Source organism: Leptonotus elevatus, chromosome 1 (genome assembly GCF_054856555.1).
Source record: "Leptonotus elevatus isolate MCC_2025b chromosome 1, RoL_Lele_1.0, whole genome shotgun sequence".
Lineage (NCBI taxonomy): Eukaryota > Metazoa > Chordata > Actinopteri > Syngnathiformes > Syngnathidae > Leptonotus > Leptonotus elevatus.
Window position 1 is genome coordinate 9,473,101 of NC_141239.1, and position 14,617 is coordinate 9,487,717.

A 14,617-nucleotide genomic window follows, 5' to 3' on the forward strand; every position below is an offset into this window, starting at 1 on the left:
TGTATCAATTAACTAAAAGATACAATTATATGTGCATTAAGTAAACATATTTGTCCACTTTTATGTTATTTACAAGGAGTAAAAAAAAAAAGAAGCTAAATGACTCCTAACCCTCTCCATCTTGTGGTGGAGCTCGCGGGTACCGCCATCCCACTCCTGCCTCTGCCGCTCGAAATGCTCCAGCAGCTCGGCCCTCTCGCGGCTCCATCGCTTCTCGCCGTGCTGCAGCCGCCAGCGGAGGTCCAACGAGGTGTTGTGGCTCTCGGCCAGCATGCGCCGGTGCTCCTCACGCTCCTGCTTCAGGGCCCACTCGGGGTCCCGGGATGACGTTTCGCCTTCGCCACCCTGGGCCTGACCTCGCGTTCTTCCTCGTGCCTCCTCCTCCACCTGCACGGCACGCGGGTTATTAGGCCTACTCAACTGTTGCCCTCGTTTGGCTACCAGCAGATTGTGATACATGTAATACAGGCACGACTTGAACAGGATTTTTCTGATGTCATTACTGTATTAGTATAATACATAAATAATAAAGTACAATATTATAGTGTGCTATTTTTCACCATTACAATAAACAGCACAACAAATGTTGCTTTTCTTTTTGGGGAGGATGCTTCAATAAATGTATTTGCCATTTCCATTCAGTTCAATGGGTCAAGTGTTTTGCGTTACGAGCATGGTCACAGAACAAAGTAAACTCATATCTCAAGGCATCGCTGTACTGTATTAATTTGAATGCATTCAGTCGCTCTCCGAGCGCTGACTATGAAACTGTTAATAAAGACCAGCACACCAGAGAGCACGATGCTACTTGAGCGAGCTAAGTCAATTAGCTCCCACGCAGGCGCTCGTTGACCTCGGCGTGGCTCTGTGGAAGGATACGGAGTGTGCAAAACCATGCAGATTAAAAGTGAGCCTGGACGGATAATCGCCCTCCTAAAATCCCGCAGAAAACCCTTCCCTGCTTAATTGGTTCCCACTGCTGCGTGTTATCACACAATCTCTGAGAAGGGTTGTTTGTGTGCGATTATTTTTTTACTTGATGTTGAACAAATAAAGATGAGTTGAATAAATGACCATCTGCACAATAAAACAATAATGTAGCCTAATAAAAATAAGGTCAATTATTTTTTAATTATAAATATTAGTTACAAAATATTGAAGTTATTTTACTTTTTCATGCCTTTATTCTGAATGGCTATTCCAGTAATTACACTCTGACAGCACTAATGACAACATGTTCACTGTCGCCTCGTCACATTCGGTTCCTTTAAGGTCGAGCCCGACTGAGCGGCCATCTGCACGTACCTGAGCGAGCTGGCACTTCATCTCAGCCCATTTCACCTCCCAGGTGGCTTTGTCGTTGGCGTAGGCCTGCTGCAGTTGGCAGCGCCGTGCCTCTTCCTCACGGAGCTCCTCTCGAAACTGCTCAAGCAGGGTACGCAGCGCCTGCAGCATTCGCCGGTTCTCCCCAAACTGCAAAATGTTGGGTGTCAGTTATAATTTTAAATAAAATAGTGTACATGGAATTTTTGAAGGATTATTTTAACATTATTAATAGTCTTGTATGTGCAAAAAGAAGCACACAAACATTAAAACTATCTTTTTTCAATCAAATATATAATTGAAATTAGTATCTAAATTTTGTTTTATTTCTTTAGACTACACTGTGAGCTATTTTTTTTTTTTTTTTTGCTTGCTTGTTATAACTCTACAGGCAGTACAGGTTAAAAAAAAAAAAAACATTGTTCCATCCTGTCCTGCTTTTGTGCGAATTCAGAATTTATTTCACATTTTTGGTCCTTATTTCCCACACTGGTTCGGTTCAAGGTCCAGTCTATGGGATTGATTACCTGTTGCTGGTACTGCAGGTGCCCATCGGGTGACACTGATGGAACAGCAGAACCCTCACCCTCCGCCTGCTGCATCATTTCTCCCAGCTCGCAGACGCCCTCCAATTTCTCCACCTGCACGGATGAATAAAAACCACAATTTGTTTTTTCACATCCTAATGATCCTGCAAAATAAAACAGTTTATACGGACCAGCAGCCTATACAGACCAACATGGCTCTCCTTTGCAAGGACATGACAGTAAGTACAATGGTTCCTTGAGATACAAGTTTCTCATATCCAAAATGATCTATTTCCATTTAAATGTACGAAAAAGGCATTAATCAGTTCCTCTAAAACAACAATTATATAAATTTATAATATTGTACTTTATTAAAGCATTCAGCAATGACATAAATAAATATAATTTAAAAAAAGAACTAAATGGTATTTGTTAAACTGCATCTCTTGAATGTCCATTTTGCTGCTCTTTCTGGTGTGTCCACCTGGGAGCAGTGTAAGACAGACGGACGGAAATACTTGTTCAATGAGACGTCTTCTTACCGCCTCTCAGCTCAGTCTTTCTTAGCAGAGAGTACAGAAAATTGACCGTGAGTACTGCTATATTGAATTTCTACATTGTGTTCAATCCGTTTGAAGGATTACAACACCGCAACATAGATGCTAATTAGCGTTAGCATTAAGCTATCGGACTAAAGGCTAAGGTATGGAAATGTTTTTAGTGGATTTATCTTTATTTCATGTTAAGGTGACATTAAAGTTCAACGGGAAATAGCATTAGATTATCTTGAAGAATGTTTTGTTTGTTTTTGAAGAATTGTTCACTATTTGCCAAAGTGAGTTGTGTTCACTGTACAAACGACAGTCTCAAAAAACTTGTAAGTCAAGTCACTCCTATCTCAAGGCAACACTGTACAGTAAAGGTATCAAATATAAATCTCACCTACAAATGATCAGTCTCATTTGCCCGTTTAAAAAGTCAAATATGACCCTTGAGCACAAAAGTTTGCCCACCCCAGATTGAGATGCTTACTAAATCTAGGGTCTCACAAGATATGCTGACAACACACAATTCCATCAGCAACACTTCCTGCCATATAAATTTCCAGGTGGCTCACCTCAGGCTGTGCGCCGTCATCGGGCAACGCACCCTCCCTGCTTCCGAGCCTCCACCGTGCCAGGATGGACTTAAGCTTCATGTAGAAGATGGCCGTGTTGCACCTGAAGAGGCGAACTTCTTGCTGCAGGGCGTCTCGCTCCTGAGCCCAGCAAGCTTCCGGACCCTGGAGGAGGCCCGGCAGCTCCAGACACGGGCGCTGGGGCTCCGGATGTGAAAGCTCATCCTCCTGCGAAAACAAAGAGACCGAGACGAATGAAATAAATATCGCATGTCACCATATAGGTAAGCATTTTATAACTTGAGGGCAGATGTGGGAATGGGTCATTTAGATGGGGCTATTTTTTGCAGAACTATAAAAAAAAAATGCTAGCAGTCTACACTAGGTTAAGTAAAAGTGGAGTTTAAAAGAAAAGAAAAAGAGAGCTATAGTGGTACATAAACATACACAAACACTTTGATGCGTTCACACAAGTCAACTGGAATGCTGCTTGTTGCCAAAGACAAAAGTGCCGGTAATGGCTAATTGATTAGGGCTAACTGCTAAAAGCTAACCGGTAATAGCTAACTGCTAATGGCTCTACATGATGAGATTATGATCTTGATACTGCACAGGAAAGCGTTTATACTCTAGTCTGACAGCCTCCGTAAGTACTGCTGTTTTGGTTAGCAACTGAGTGCAAATGGGCTCTTCATTGCCAGTGTGTAAACTGAGGCAAACTGGTAACAACAAATAACTATAAGTAACGGAACAAAAAAGTGGAGGTACACAATCCCGCAGAACAACCACAACCCAGAGTCTACTGCACGCTAATCGCGTTGTTGTTTTGGTTAGCAACAGACTTGAAATGGGCCTTTAACTCTTTAATGTCAGTGTGTATATTAATTATATATAATTATAATATTATTGTTTTTCATGTTGCAAATGCTCATACCTGAGGCAGCGAGACGACTGGAGCGTCCCGTTCGTCCATCGCGACTCTCATCCGTCGTTCATGATCCGGACGAAGCGGGATGTCGAGAGCAGGCGCATCCCGCAGCTGCGCGCAACAAAAGTGAGATGTTAATTTGACATGTGGAGTAAGCATAACCATTTTGAGAAAGGCCTTCAACTCTCCTGTTGTATTGTGGGTTAAATTGATCTGTTTTAATTATAATTTTTTTTGGAATACATTTAATTTCAACGTTTTACCCCAATTTAACACACAGTGCGGATGTCTTTCTTTCTCTTTTTTGGGGGGTGGGGGGAGGGTGGCAACTGCCAACATGGATCACAATGATCCATGAACATTTTTTGGTGTACCAAAGAAAGACGTAACAGGAGAGTTAAGGATAGTGTTTGCTTAGTTTTAAGGTGGAGGAATTTCACATTTCGAGCTGGTTTGTCGGTCAAATGGCCACACAAGCACAGCATTAATCCCGTCTCGTTCCCTCTCAACCTCTCGGATTACGGAAGGAGTGCACGCAGATGTGCTGTATTTGTTACGTCACATTCAACCTTTTGTAATCTAAAGTGAACTCACATCATGAAAAGGTGATTGAACTTTCGATAAAAAAAAAAGTTGAGTCAAGTCATGAAGTTTTTAGATCATTTTAAGCGGGAATGCAAGCAAAGTGAGTGGTGGTAGTGGGAAGTGGGTCTGGAAAAGTGCACCTATCGGAACTGGAATAAGATGTGTAATCCAATGTTCAGAAATATATATTTATAATATATATATAATATAAAAAATATATAATGTATACAGTACATTCATATTTTTAAGACCACATGGTTGGTTACCATATCTTAACATTATGCTCAGGCGTATGTTATTTACTTAACTGGATAATATGAGGCGTATATTAGTGGTAAGACATTTATGGTGGGGCAGGCCGTCATTTCTACAAATGCATTTAATCACGTTATAATAATAGATGGTAAGGGTCTTCATTTGTACAAATGCATTTTATAATGAGTTCAAGATATGTACAGTTGTGCCTTGAGATATGAGTGACCCGCTTACGGGTTTTTAAGATACGTGCTGTAGTTCAGATGTTTTTGGTAGTTTGTTTTATTTTTTAGTTGGACTTGCAATCAAAAATTGTGTATACATGTGCTGTATAGTGGTGTACTCGTTCTTAAAAAAAAAGCTTCAAGCTGTTTATTGACACTCAGTTGGCATTTTACTGTCAAACTAAATATAAAGTTTCACCTTGTATATTTAAAGCACCTACATAGCTTTTGCCTCAGTGAACTCTGCTTAGCTTTATGCTAACAAACAGTGCAAAATGCTATTGACGAGCTAAGGAATAGCATCTACGTGGAGATGTTACAATGTGTTATCCTCTGCAAATTGACTACAATTATTCCAGCTAAATGAGTCACCTACAGTAGTTGTGAAACACTTTTTTGTTTGTGTCCGGATGAGAGGATTATTCTGCCCTGTGGTGTCCAAATCACGCACACCAGAAGGAGCCGCCATTAATTAATCATGATGTACAAACGGTTTAATTCTTTACCTTCTATTTACTTACATGTTAGTATACGGAGTACAATATTACAAAGTGCTATTTTCCTTATTTAAAAAAAAATCATGACAATTTTTATCTTTATTTTTTGGGGTGGGGGGCTGGAACGGATTTTAATGACACTTGCCATTAATTTCAATGGGGGAAAATGAATCCAATTATGAGTATTTTGAGTTATGAGTGTGATTATGAACCATTTAAACTAGCAAGGCACTCCTGTACATAGATTTTCTACAAACTAATGATGACAGTTAATAAGAATATACATTATATGCAAATATATAATGTTACTGTTGCTCAAATTGCGATTTTTTTTTACGTGATTTTTTGTAAAAAAACAATTTTTAAACAAAAATGTATTCTTCATATGTATTTAAAAAATACTTGGATTTATTAGTTACAGTGGAACCTCGCTATTTGCTGGGGATATGGACTGGGCCAGCCCGTGACGAGCGAAATTGCATGCATAACTGACGACCATTGAAATGCATTGGTGATTTTTTTTTTAAAACCACTCCTCCCCCGCCCCCAAAAAGATTTTAAAATATTGATAAAATAGTATTCCGTGGGCGCCAAACCTTGATTTTGAAGGGGAATTTTTTTTTAAATGGAAAATGGAAAAAACTATTGTTATTATATATTTTTAAAATATACATATATTTTCCGTAAATGTAATATGATACAGTATTTTTTTATTGGAAAATATATAAAACATACTTAAATGCTGTACATTTTTGGGGAGATTTTTATATATATATATATATATTTTTTTACATTTGAAATGGAATCTGACGAGATTTTGTGGGTTATTGAGGGAAATAATAATAGCAGTCCAAGTGCCCACACAGTCCCACGGGTAGAAGGGTAGGGTTAGAGGAGGGAGAGGGAGTCAGGTAAGGGGTGGGCGTCACTGACCTCTGCTCTTAAAACCAGGGGTCTGTGGTACCTAGCGAGTCCCGCAGCACCTCCCCTGCTCTGGTTGTGGGGCTCCACGCCTCGCTCCTGTCCTACGTGCCACTCCAGCTCATCCCTCTGACCGTACTGTGAGTGAGGAGGGGTGGGTGGGGTTCCGGGAAGTGGACAGGAGGGTATGGAGGGGGTGGTGGAGGAGATTGTGGTGAAGTGGCAGGTGGACAAAAAAGACAAGAGGACAACAAAGCGGGTGAGGAAGAAAGACCTCGAGCAGGACAAAAAGAAAAACAGTGAATGGCTGATGAATAACAGCAAAAACGGGGAATGGTCAGGGGCAACTAAAAAGACAACAAACAGACTAGAGTAGAAAAAAGAGCGCAAAGAGAAAGACCAACTTAAAGATGATGGCGTATGACAGAGATGAGAAGAGGACGAGAATGAGGATGAACAAAATGGCGGGCTGGAACATCTGAAGGGGGAAGGGGGTGGGTTGAGAAGGAGGGGGGATTTAAGGTGGTTTGGGGGTGGAAAGAATGCAAAAGACTCGTTATGAAGCGCATGCAATGACGGACACGTGAGTCCAAACCAAAGCAGCGGGCTTGAGAAGTAACCATGGCAAAAAAAAGGTGCAGTGCGACAAGCGAGCCCGCCAATAGAGGTGATCAGTAACAACAAAATGGCCGCTCAACATGCTCGCGTGTTGTACAAAGCAGGGAGATAGTTAGCGTCGAAGTCATCTTGTTTTGTAGGCTTCAATTTAAAACGGTAGCATTGTATTCGTCACCCCAAATAACAAAAACATTCTTTCTTCTTCCTTCTTTGAAAACTCCCCTACCCATTTTTTTTCTGTATAACTATTTGCTGAAAGACTCACCATATGAATCATCATTTGCACCTATTCACACATTTTCATGCTCTGTCTGTAGCATCCTAAACACTCTGCTTTTTAGTAGCTAGCGTTGGCCACATGGGCCATACGGCTTGATAGTGAACCGTAGCGGTAGCGAATGGAAGATTCCAGTAGAGGTCAAGCAACAGGCATGCAGAAAGGAGGGTGGTAAACTTCTCAAGATGATGCCGAGAAAGTTCTGAATTGCTATTAGCTGTGGTTAACAGCTTTTCAGTTGGTAACAGCCAGGTGCTCAAAATAAGGAGCAATTAGTGCCAAACTAAATGTAGACATTTGCAGTATATACACTGGTATATACAGTGTTCAAAAGTTTGGGGTCACTTACATTGTCTTTGTGAACGCAAACTTTTTAACGGTTATGCATGTATTTCAAAAATTAGTATCCATGTATCACTCAGTTAAAAATAGAATAATACAGCTGATAGAAAAGTAATGATTGATGACATTTTTATGGGTTCCAAGTATACGTGCCAGCGTCCTGACTTTGAAATGCTCTTTAAGTGTTTGGGGGATCATAGTTTGTGATATACTGTATTTTGGTTTAAACTCTTAAAATGGGCAATTCTAAACATTGTAGAGCATAGGTGTCAAACTCCGGTCCTCGAGGGCCGGAGTACTGCAGGTTTTGGACGATTCCCTTCTCCAACACAGCTGATATATGATCAGCTCATCAACAAGCTCTGCATAAGCCTGATAACGATCCTGCTGATTGGAATCAGCTTGTGTTGAAAGAGGGAAACCTCCAAAACCTGCAGGACTGCGGCCCTCGAGGACCAGCGTTTGACACCTATGTTGTTGAGGAACTTTGAGTAGATTGTACAGTCCTGTTGAACAAATAAGTAGGCTTGCTAGCTGACAAACGAATCGACCTTACTTACTTACGCTTCTATCATAGTACGTTATCCTTATTGAACCAGGAAGTAACCTCCAAGCTTACATCACATTAGAGGAATTTTCTCTTATATTTAATATTTTCTGATATTTGAGTCACAATAGAATTGTCCCCCTCTACAGAAGGAGATCGTGGTAGAGTCCTACGTCGTTACTTCATTCTCCATGAATCAGAAAGTAGCCCGATAGCTAACAAGTACATAGAAAAGCAAGTACGCTGATCCATAACTTGGTTAAATTCCTCTTTTTGACTGACTCAACGATAAAAACGGACTTCCCCTACCCCAGAAAAGAAATTACGGTAGGTAGAGTCCTATGTCCATGAACCAGGAAATAGTCTGCGAGCCAACAAACGGAGGGACAAGAATATACATAGAATCTCCATTGACACCATGACTTCTATAATGTTCTCTTTTGGACTTTTAATAAGTCACAACGAAACAGTCCCACACACACACACACACACCCCTCCAACACTAGAAGACAAATGGTAGAGTCATACTGTACGTCCTTATGTAATTTTTCATCACGTAGCCTGAGCTTAGAAACAGAATATTCCAATTACTTCACTTTTGTTTAGGGGGTTTGTCTTCTCTTGTCGTTTGACTCATAACAGAATTATTTTCCTTCGCCCAAGAAACAAAAATGGTACTGTCCCGCTGTCCTTTTTGAAGCAGGAAGTGTCCTGCTAAGATCTAATTTGACAAACAAGCAAACAAATACGGTGAGATCCCACCCCACTTTTTTTCAATCATGGTGGAGTTAAGGCCGACTGAAGGCCTGATTGCTTTAAACTTGTGAGAGCGGTAAGTGCAGAATCCACCCAGCTCCACCGGGACACAACCAGTGAGCTCTGCAGGAAGAGGAGGGCGAGGAGTGGAAGGGGATGAAGGCAGCTTCCCTTCTCGGCCTGGGCGGTTGGAGAACATTCCAGAAAGCCGACAAGCTCCCTTCATCATGCAACCCTGCGTTAGAGCCTTTTTGTTTGCCGACACACAACGTGATGTTTGTCTCCTTGGTGACAACGTACAAACACAAAACAGTGACGCCCATTAAGAGCCACAGTGATAAGAGGCGGGCCTGTTTAGAAGCCATCCACCATGCAGTCAAGTTAAAAGACGATTGGATCGCGGCCAAGTGGGCAAGCAGTGCGTGCGGGCGGCAAGCGAGGCGGCGCTCTATGGGGAGCATTTGCATGGAGATGTAGATGATGGCAATGTGGCGGCAGCAGGACGTGATGGCGGCGGGGAGGATGGGCAGCGGTGCCAGCGTGGTAGAGCTGGGCGGCTTCCGACAGGCATCTAAACACGATTCTTCTAAAGCAGGCTTCCGCAATCCTGGTCCTCGAGGGTCAGAGTCTTTCACGTTTTAGATGTTTCTGTCCTCCATCGCACCTGATTCTAAAGATTAGGATCGTTATCAGGCTTCTGCAGAGCTTGTATATGAATCAGGTGTGTTTGGAGGACGGAAACTTCTAAAACCTGCAAGACTCCGGCCTTTGAGGACTAGGATTAAGGAAGCCTGTTCTAAAGACTTCAAAGCTAATTGAACGGGCCCTTGTAACCCCCTTTTCCATGGCGAATCCTTGAAATGATTAAACTTTGAAACTACTACTGTCACATTAGATGGCTTAGGCAAAAAAAACGGAGCAAATTTTGCATCCCATGTGTCTTGGACACCTAATTCGGATTGGCACTCATTTGGGCCTACCAAACAGAGTTCACCAGAGTTCACAATTTAGTGTCAACCATCACCAGCATCTTGGATACTTGTTTCCGATTAGGGCTCATTTGGGCCAATTTCTTAGTAGGATTTTGTCAAAGTACAAGCCCAGTAATTTGCCCAAAATGTCTTGAAACCAAAATGTCTGACTTCTTGTTCAATTATATGGCAAGGGATCTTGAGACTTTTTTGTGCAACCTGTTATGATATAGACATGCCTACCAAAATTTGTGTCAATCGGTGAAACTACAGTGATATTTTTTTAACTAGGTGCTTGCAAAAATTTATCAGTTTTCAGGCATTTTAAGACCCCCAAAAAGGTGATTAATTCATCAGATTCTCGCCACCTGGCTAACAGCTCTCTTACCAACAAGCAGTGCAGTACGTTTCAGTTTGGAATAGTCTGCATTTTTTTGGTGTTGTCGTTTTAAAGGGTTCCAAAATGTCTGACACATGTCATCCCTCTTCTCAGCACACTTTTTTTTAGGAGTACCACATTAATGGGAGACAAGAAGCAATGGCATTTGTACCAACTGTTAACAGGTAATGTTCACAGATCACACCATACAACACACCTTGTTCTTCTTTGTTGTGCTATAGTGTCACACTGTTTACACTACAACTCAGCAATTACCATTCCGCAAATGCAAGCCTGATCAATTATCTATTCGAATCACCCGCAGTGAACCGAACTGAGCTGTACCACTTGGTGGAAAGAAGCATAGTTTGGGATATACTCATACACCTATAAACAATATCCCAGCTTTTATCAAAATAGGTTTGTACATTTATTTTAGCGCATGACTTCCAAGTATACCCTCAACTTAACAAGGGATCCTGGTGGCTTGACCCCAGACAACCACTGACCTTAGATCTCACTTTAGATGGAAATGGAGAACTAACGAGTGCACACATTTTCTACCGCTTATCATGCTTAGAGTCATAGGTGGGCTGCAGCCTAAACCTGCTGACTTTGATTGAAAAGTGGGGTACTACCCCTGACCCTATTCCATGTCGCAGGGCTAAATCACAGCCAACATTTACAAATACAGAATTGGTATAGTATATATAAAGTTGCATATGTTGTGTCTGGCCTGGCAAAGAACGCCAAACTGAAATTACCTGGAAGTCTGTCATCAGGTCTCTCCCAAAATTGCCAATAGGAGAATCCCGGGACATAGAGGTGACCGTGGATAGGAAACTGCTAGACTCTGTAAGGTTCGGCATCGGCGACAGGTCATCTGTCCTCTCTCTCAGACCATCACTGACGTGTTCCAGCTTCTCCACGAAGATGTGCAGCTCGGTGCGAAAAGCTTTCATACGGGTATTGATGGTGTCAAGGACTTGCGGGTCACCTCCTGCCTGCGAACCCTCCGTCGTCGTCACCAAAAGCCTGCCCTCCAGGATCAGACTGTCCGTGTCAGTGATCAGATGGTCCACTGACTTGCCGAGCCTATCTGCCTCTCTTTTTACATTGGCAAATGATTCTCGTTCCTCTGTGCGGCGGTTGGCAAGTTCTGCAGCACTTAATTCGATTCCATCCGAGGGTCGGATGCTTCCAAAGCCCGAGGTGGTGGTTTTCTCAAAGAGGTCTTCAGAGTCACTCTCGCCGCCGATAGGGCCCTCCCTCTTGGGTTGGAGTAGAAGGAGTCGCCCTGCCTCCTCATCTTCGGCTACTTCCCGCCGGCCAGCGTCACTCTCTGCATCGCTGTCTCGTGGACTGCCTGTTCTCAGGCCCAAATGCGCTGCCAGGTCGCAACGCTGGACGTTGGACAGGAGAACCCGGTTCTCGTACTGAAGCTTCATCACTTTTCCGCTAAGGTCGTTAATCTGCATCCTGGCTGATTTCAGATCCTCCATTATCATCCCTCCACTGGAGCCATTAGCGGGTTTAAATAGTCCTCCTTCGCCGCCGTCCTCGCCTGCCGGCCCCGAGCTAAACTTGAAGCGGTTGAGCTCTGAAGTAAGCTGCCTGTTGTGGTCCTCGATCTCCGAGATTGAGCGACGCAGCAATTCCGCTTCTTCTTCTACAAACTGGAGGTGACGGCGGAGCTCGCCAACCGACTCGAGTACGTCACCGCCGTAGGGTGATGAGGGCATGCTGGAGAAGGGCTCCCTGCCGAAGCAGTCTCGTTCGTACTGGCAACGGATGTCGTCGTTTTCGGCCCGCAGGCTGCGGTTCTCCACCTCCAACTCCACGATCTTCCGTCCCAGAATGTTGGCCTCCTCCTCCACCAGCTTAAGGCGCAGTCGCAGCTCCGCCTCGCGGGTGGAATGAGGGCCTCCGCCGGAGCACTCGGCCAGGGGAAGAGGACTGTCTACGTCTCCGTAGACTGACTTATACTTCTGTAGCTCCTGTTCCAGTTCATCTTTCTCCCGGCCCAGCTTGGCCATTTTTTTACGCATCAAGCCTGACTCCTCCTTGGCGAACTGGAGCTGGCACCTGAGGTCAGCACTGTCCTCCTAGTGGCCAGAAATGCTCATTAGACATATTTTTAAATTCACAGAGATCCCACAAAAGTACTGGATAAGAACTGTAACAGAAAGTTCAGCTTTTTGTTTTGCCTTTTGCACAAGACCGTGAATGGAACTGTGTGCGTCAAAGAAGCGATTGCATCAGTAATCACGGAAAATGCATTATAACACATCAGGTTTACAGCATATCAAAAACTGTGATTTATAATGGGAGTCAATGAGCCAAAATCGGGCATTATTACAACAATTTCGTGTGAATCTCTCCCTCTTGTTTGGTAATAATTATAAATTACAGCATGGCGCCAATTTGAACTTCTACATTTTTAAACAATCCTGGTAAAATGTCAGGTCCCTAGTGTATTTTTTTCAAATGCTTTTTCTTTGATGAAAAACAGAAAAACAAAAAAGCCAGAAAATGGACAAATAACACCGACGGGTTAATCGGCCATTGCACCTCCTTTTGCAATGAGAACTTCATCCAAACACTTTCTTAAGTGATTTATCAGTTTTTCACATCTACTTTGGTGGAATTTGTGCCATTCTTCCTTGCAAAATGCAGCCAGTTGAGAGAGGTTGGATCAGCGTCTAGCATGAACTGCCCGCTTCAGGTCCCGCCACAGTATTTTGAAAGAATTTAAGTCAGGATTTTGACTGGGCACATCCAGAACATGAATCTTGTTGGTCTTCAGCCATTCCTTGTTTGTATTGCTGGAATGCTTTGGATTATTGTCATATTGCATGATCCATCGTCTACCAGGCTGTAACTTCACAAAGGACGGCTTCAGGGTATGTTCCAGGATTACACAATATTCCTCTGAATTCATGATTCCCTGGACTATGTGGAGTTATCCAGGTCCTGAGGATGAAAAGCCAGCCCAGAACTTAACATTCTCACCACCCTGTTTCACTGTAGGGAGAAGGTTCTTTTGCTGGTATACAGTGTTGACTTTTCACCAAACATGACTGTTTTAGTTGTGACCAAACGGTTCAATTTTGGACTCATCTGTCCACAGAAGAGACTTCCAAAAAGCTTCAGGTGTGTCCAGGTACTCTCTGGCGAGGTTGATATTTTTTGTGAGCAGAGGCTTCTACCTAGCAAGCCATCCATGAAAGCCTTGTCGATTGACTTTTCTTTTGATTGCTGAAGCATGCACATGTGTCCCAGATGCAGCAAAAGAGGTCTGCAGATCCCTCGATGTGATGTTCGAGTTGGCTTTTTACCTGACTTTTTGTGGTTCTTGCTGATATTTTAAAAGGTTAACCATTTCTAGGCAGGATTGTAGTAATTTTCAGTGTTCTCTAGTTGCAGATGATCTGCTTCACAGTGGAATGATGAAGCAAATATTTTTTTAGATAACTTTATAGCTTTCCCTAGACAGATGTGCTGTCACTACCCACTTTCTGAGGTCCCCCGAGATTTCTCTTCCTCTCAGTATGAGTTCCCCTGGGTAAGACTAAAGTGACATGGTTTTGTCTCCGTTTCAGTCAGTGATGCACAATTTCTTTGCTAAACCTCTCATTTCATTGGTCCATGTCAGTGGTTAGTTTAGCTACCAATTTGTCCAACCTGATAATCCTTGACTGCTTGTTTTAAGCAATGCAGCTCACGGTTCAATTACTTTTGCACGTACATTCATTGACCAAAAACTCTTTTTAATTAAGTTTTGACTACACAATTGAATAAAAAAAGAACAATGCATTGAATTGATAAACCTACAAATGCCAAAACAACAAATGTAAAGGTCTTTTATATATATATGTAATTGTTTATATTTACCTGGCTGGTGGATTTCTTGTCCTTAAATGAGCCCCCTCGTCGCCTCAATGCAGTCTGTAAAACACCAAAAAACAAAGAGTAAATCAGGACATTTCATAACAATCCAATGTATTTTACTCTTATTCCGGTATTGAATGGAGGAGATGAGAGCAATAGATGATGCTCAGGAACGGAGATACGCTTGAGATTTTATCAATAATAATCCCGTAAAAGACGGAGGCAGCAGAACATTAATCCTCATCGGGGTGCTTGCGTAACATTAAACATTTCCGTCGTCTGATGATAGATAGAAGTCTTTCATGTATTTAACGCAGACAGGAGATCAGATTGCGGCCGTGGTCTGAGCCTGCGTCGGTGAGTTCAAACCTTTTTTCAGGCCTAATGACTGAGGAACATCCGGATAAGTATTGAGGAGAGATATTACTATATTTTTACTATTAGATTTAGTTCCTCCGA

At 42.6% G+C, this 14,617-nt stretch overlaps 1 protein-coding gene and 1 long non-coding RNA gene across 6 annotated transcripts in view; one reads left to right on the plus strand and one right to left on the minus strand.

The window, feature by feature from the left end:
• The window catches only part of mtcl1 (microtubule crosslinking factor 1), a 41,957-nt gene that overhangs the window by 10,130 nt on the left and 17,210 nt on the right, over positions 1–14,617 (minus strand). For 4 of the 5 annotated variants that reach the window (XM_086073378.1, XM_086073368.1, XM_086073405.1 and 1 more), the window contains exons 4-11: positions 14,162–14,215; positions 11,032–12,372; positions 6,390–6,515; positions 3,902–4,006; positions 2,968–3,195; positions 1,851–1,964; positions 1,306–1,473; positions 112–387 (exon numbers count right to left, since the gene is read on the minus strand). In XM_086073378.1, coding sequence (XP_085929504.1) covers positions 112–387; positions 1,306–1,473; positions 1,851–1,964; positions 2,968–3,195; positions 3,902–4,006; positions 6,390–6,515; positions 11,032–12,372; positions 14,162–14,215 — 2,412 coding nt within the window. The remainder of the gene's footprint in view (positions 1–111; positions 388–1,305; positions 1,474–1,850; positions 1,965–2,967; positions 3,196–3,901; positions 4,007–6,389; positions 6,516–11,031; positions 12,373–14,161; positions 14,216–14,617) is intronic. The other variant, XM_086073386.1, reaches the window with a different exon arrangement.
• Positions 2,332–4,175, plus strand: LOC147180634 (uncharacterized). Its single transcript, XR_015094581.1, has 3 exons — positions 2,332–2,439; positions 2,959–3,251; positions 3,911–4,175. It is a non-coding gene; the product is annotated as an uncharacterized LOC147180634 (long non-coding RNA).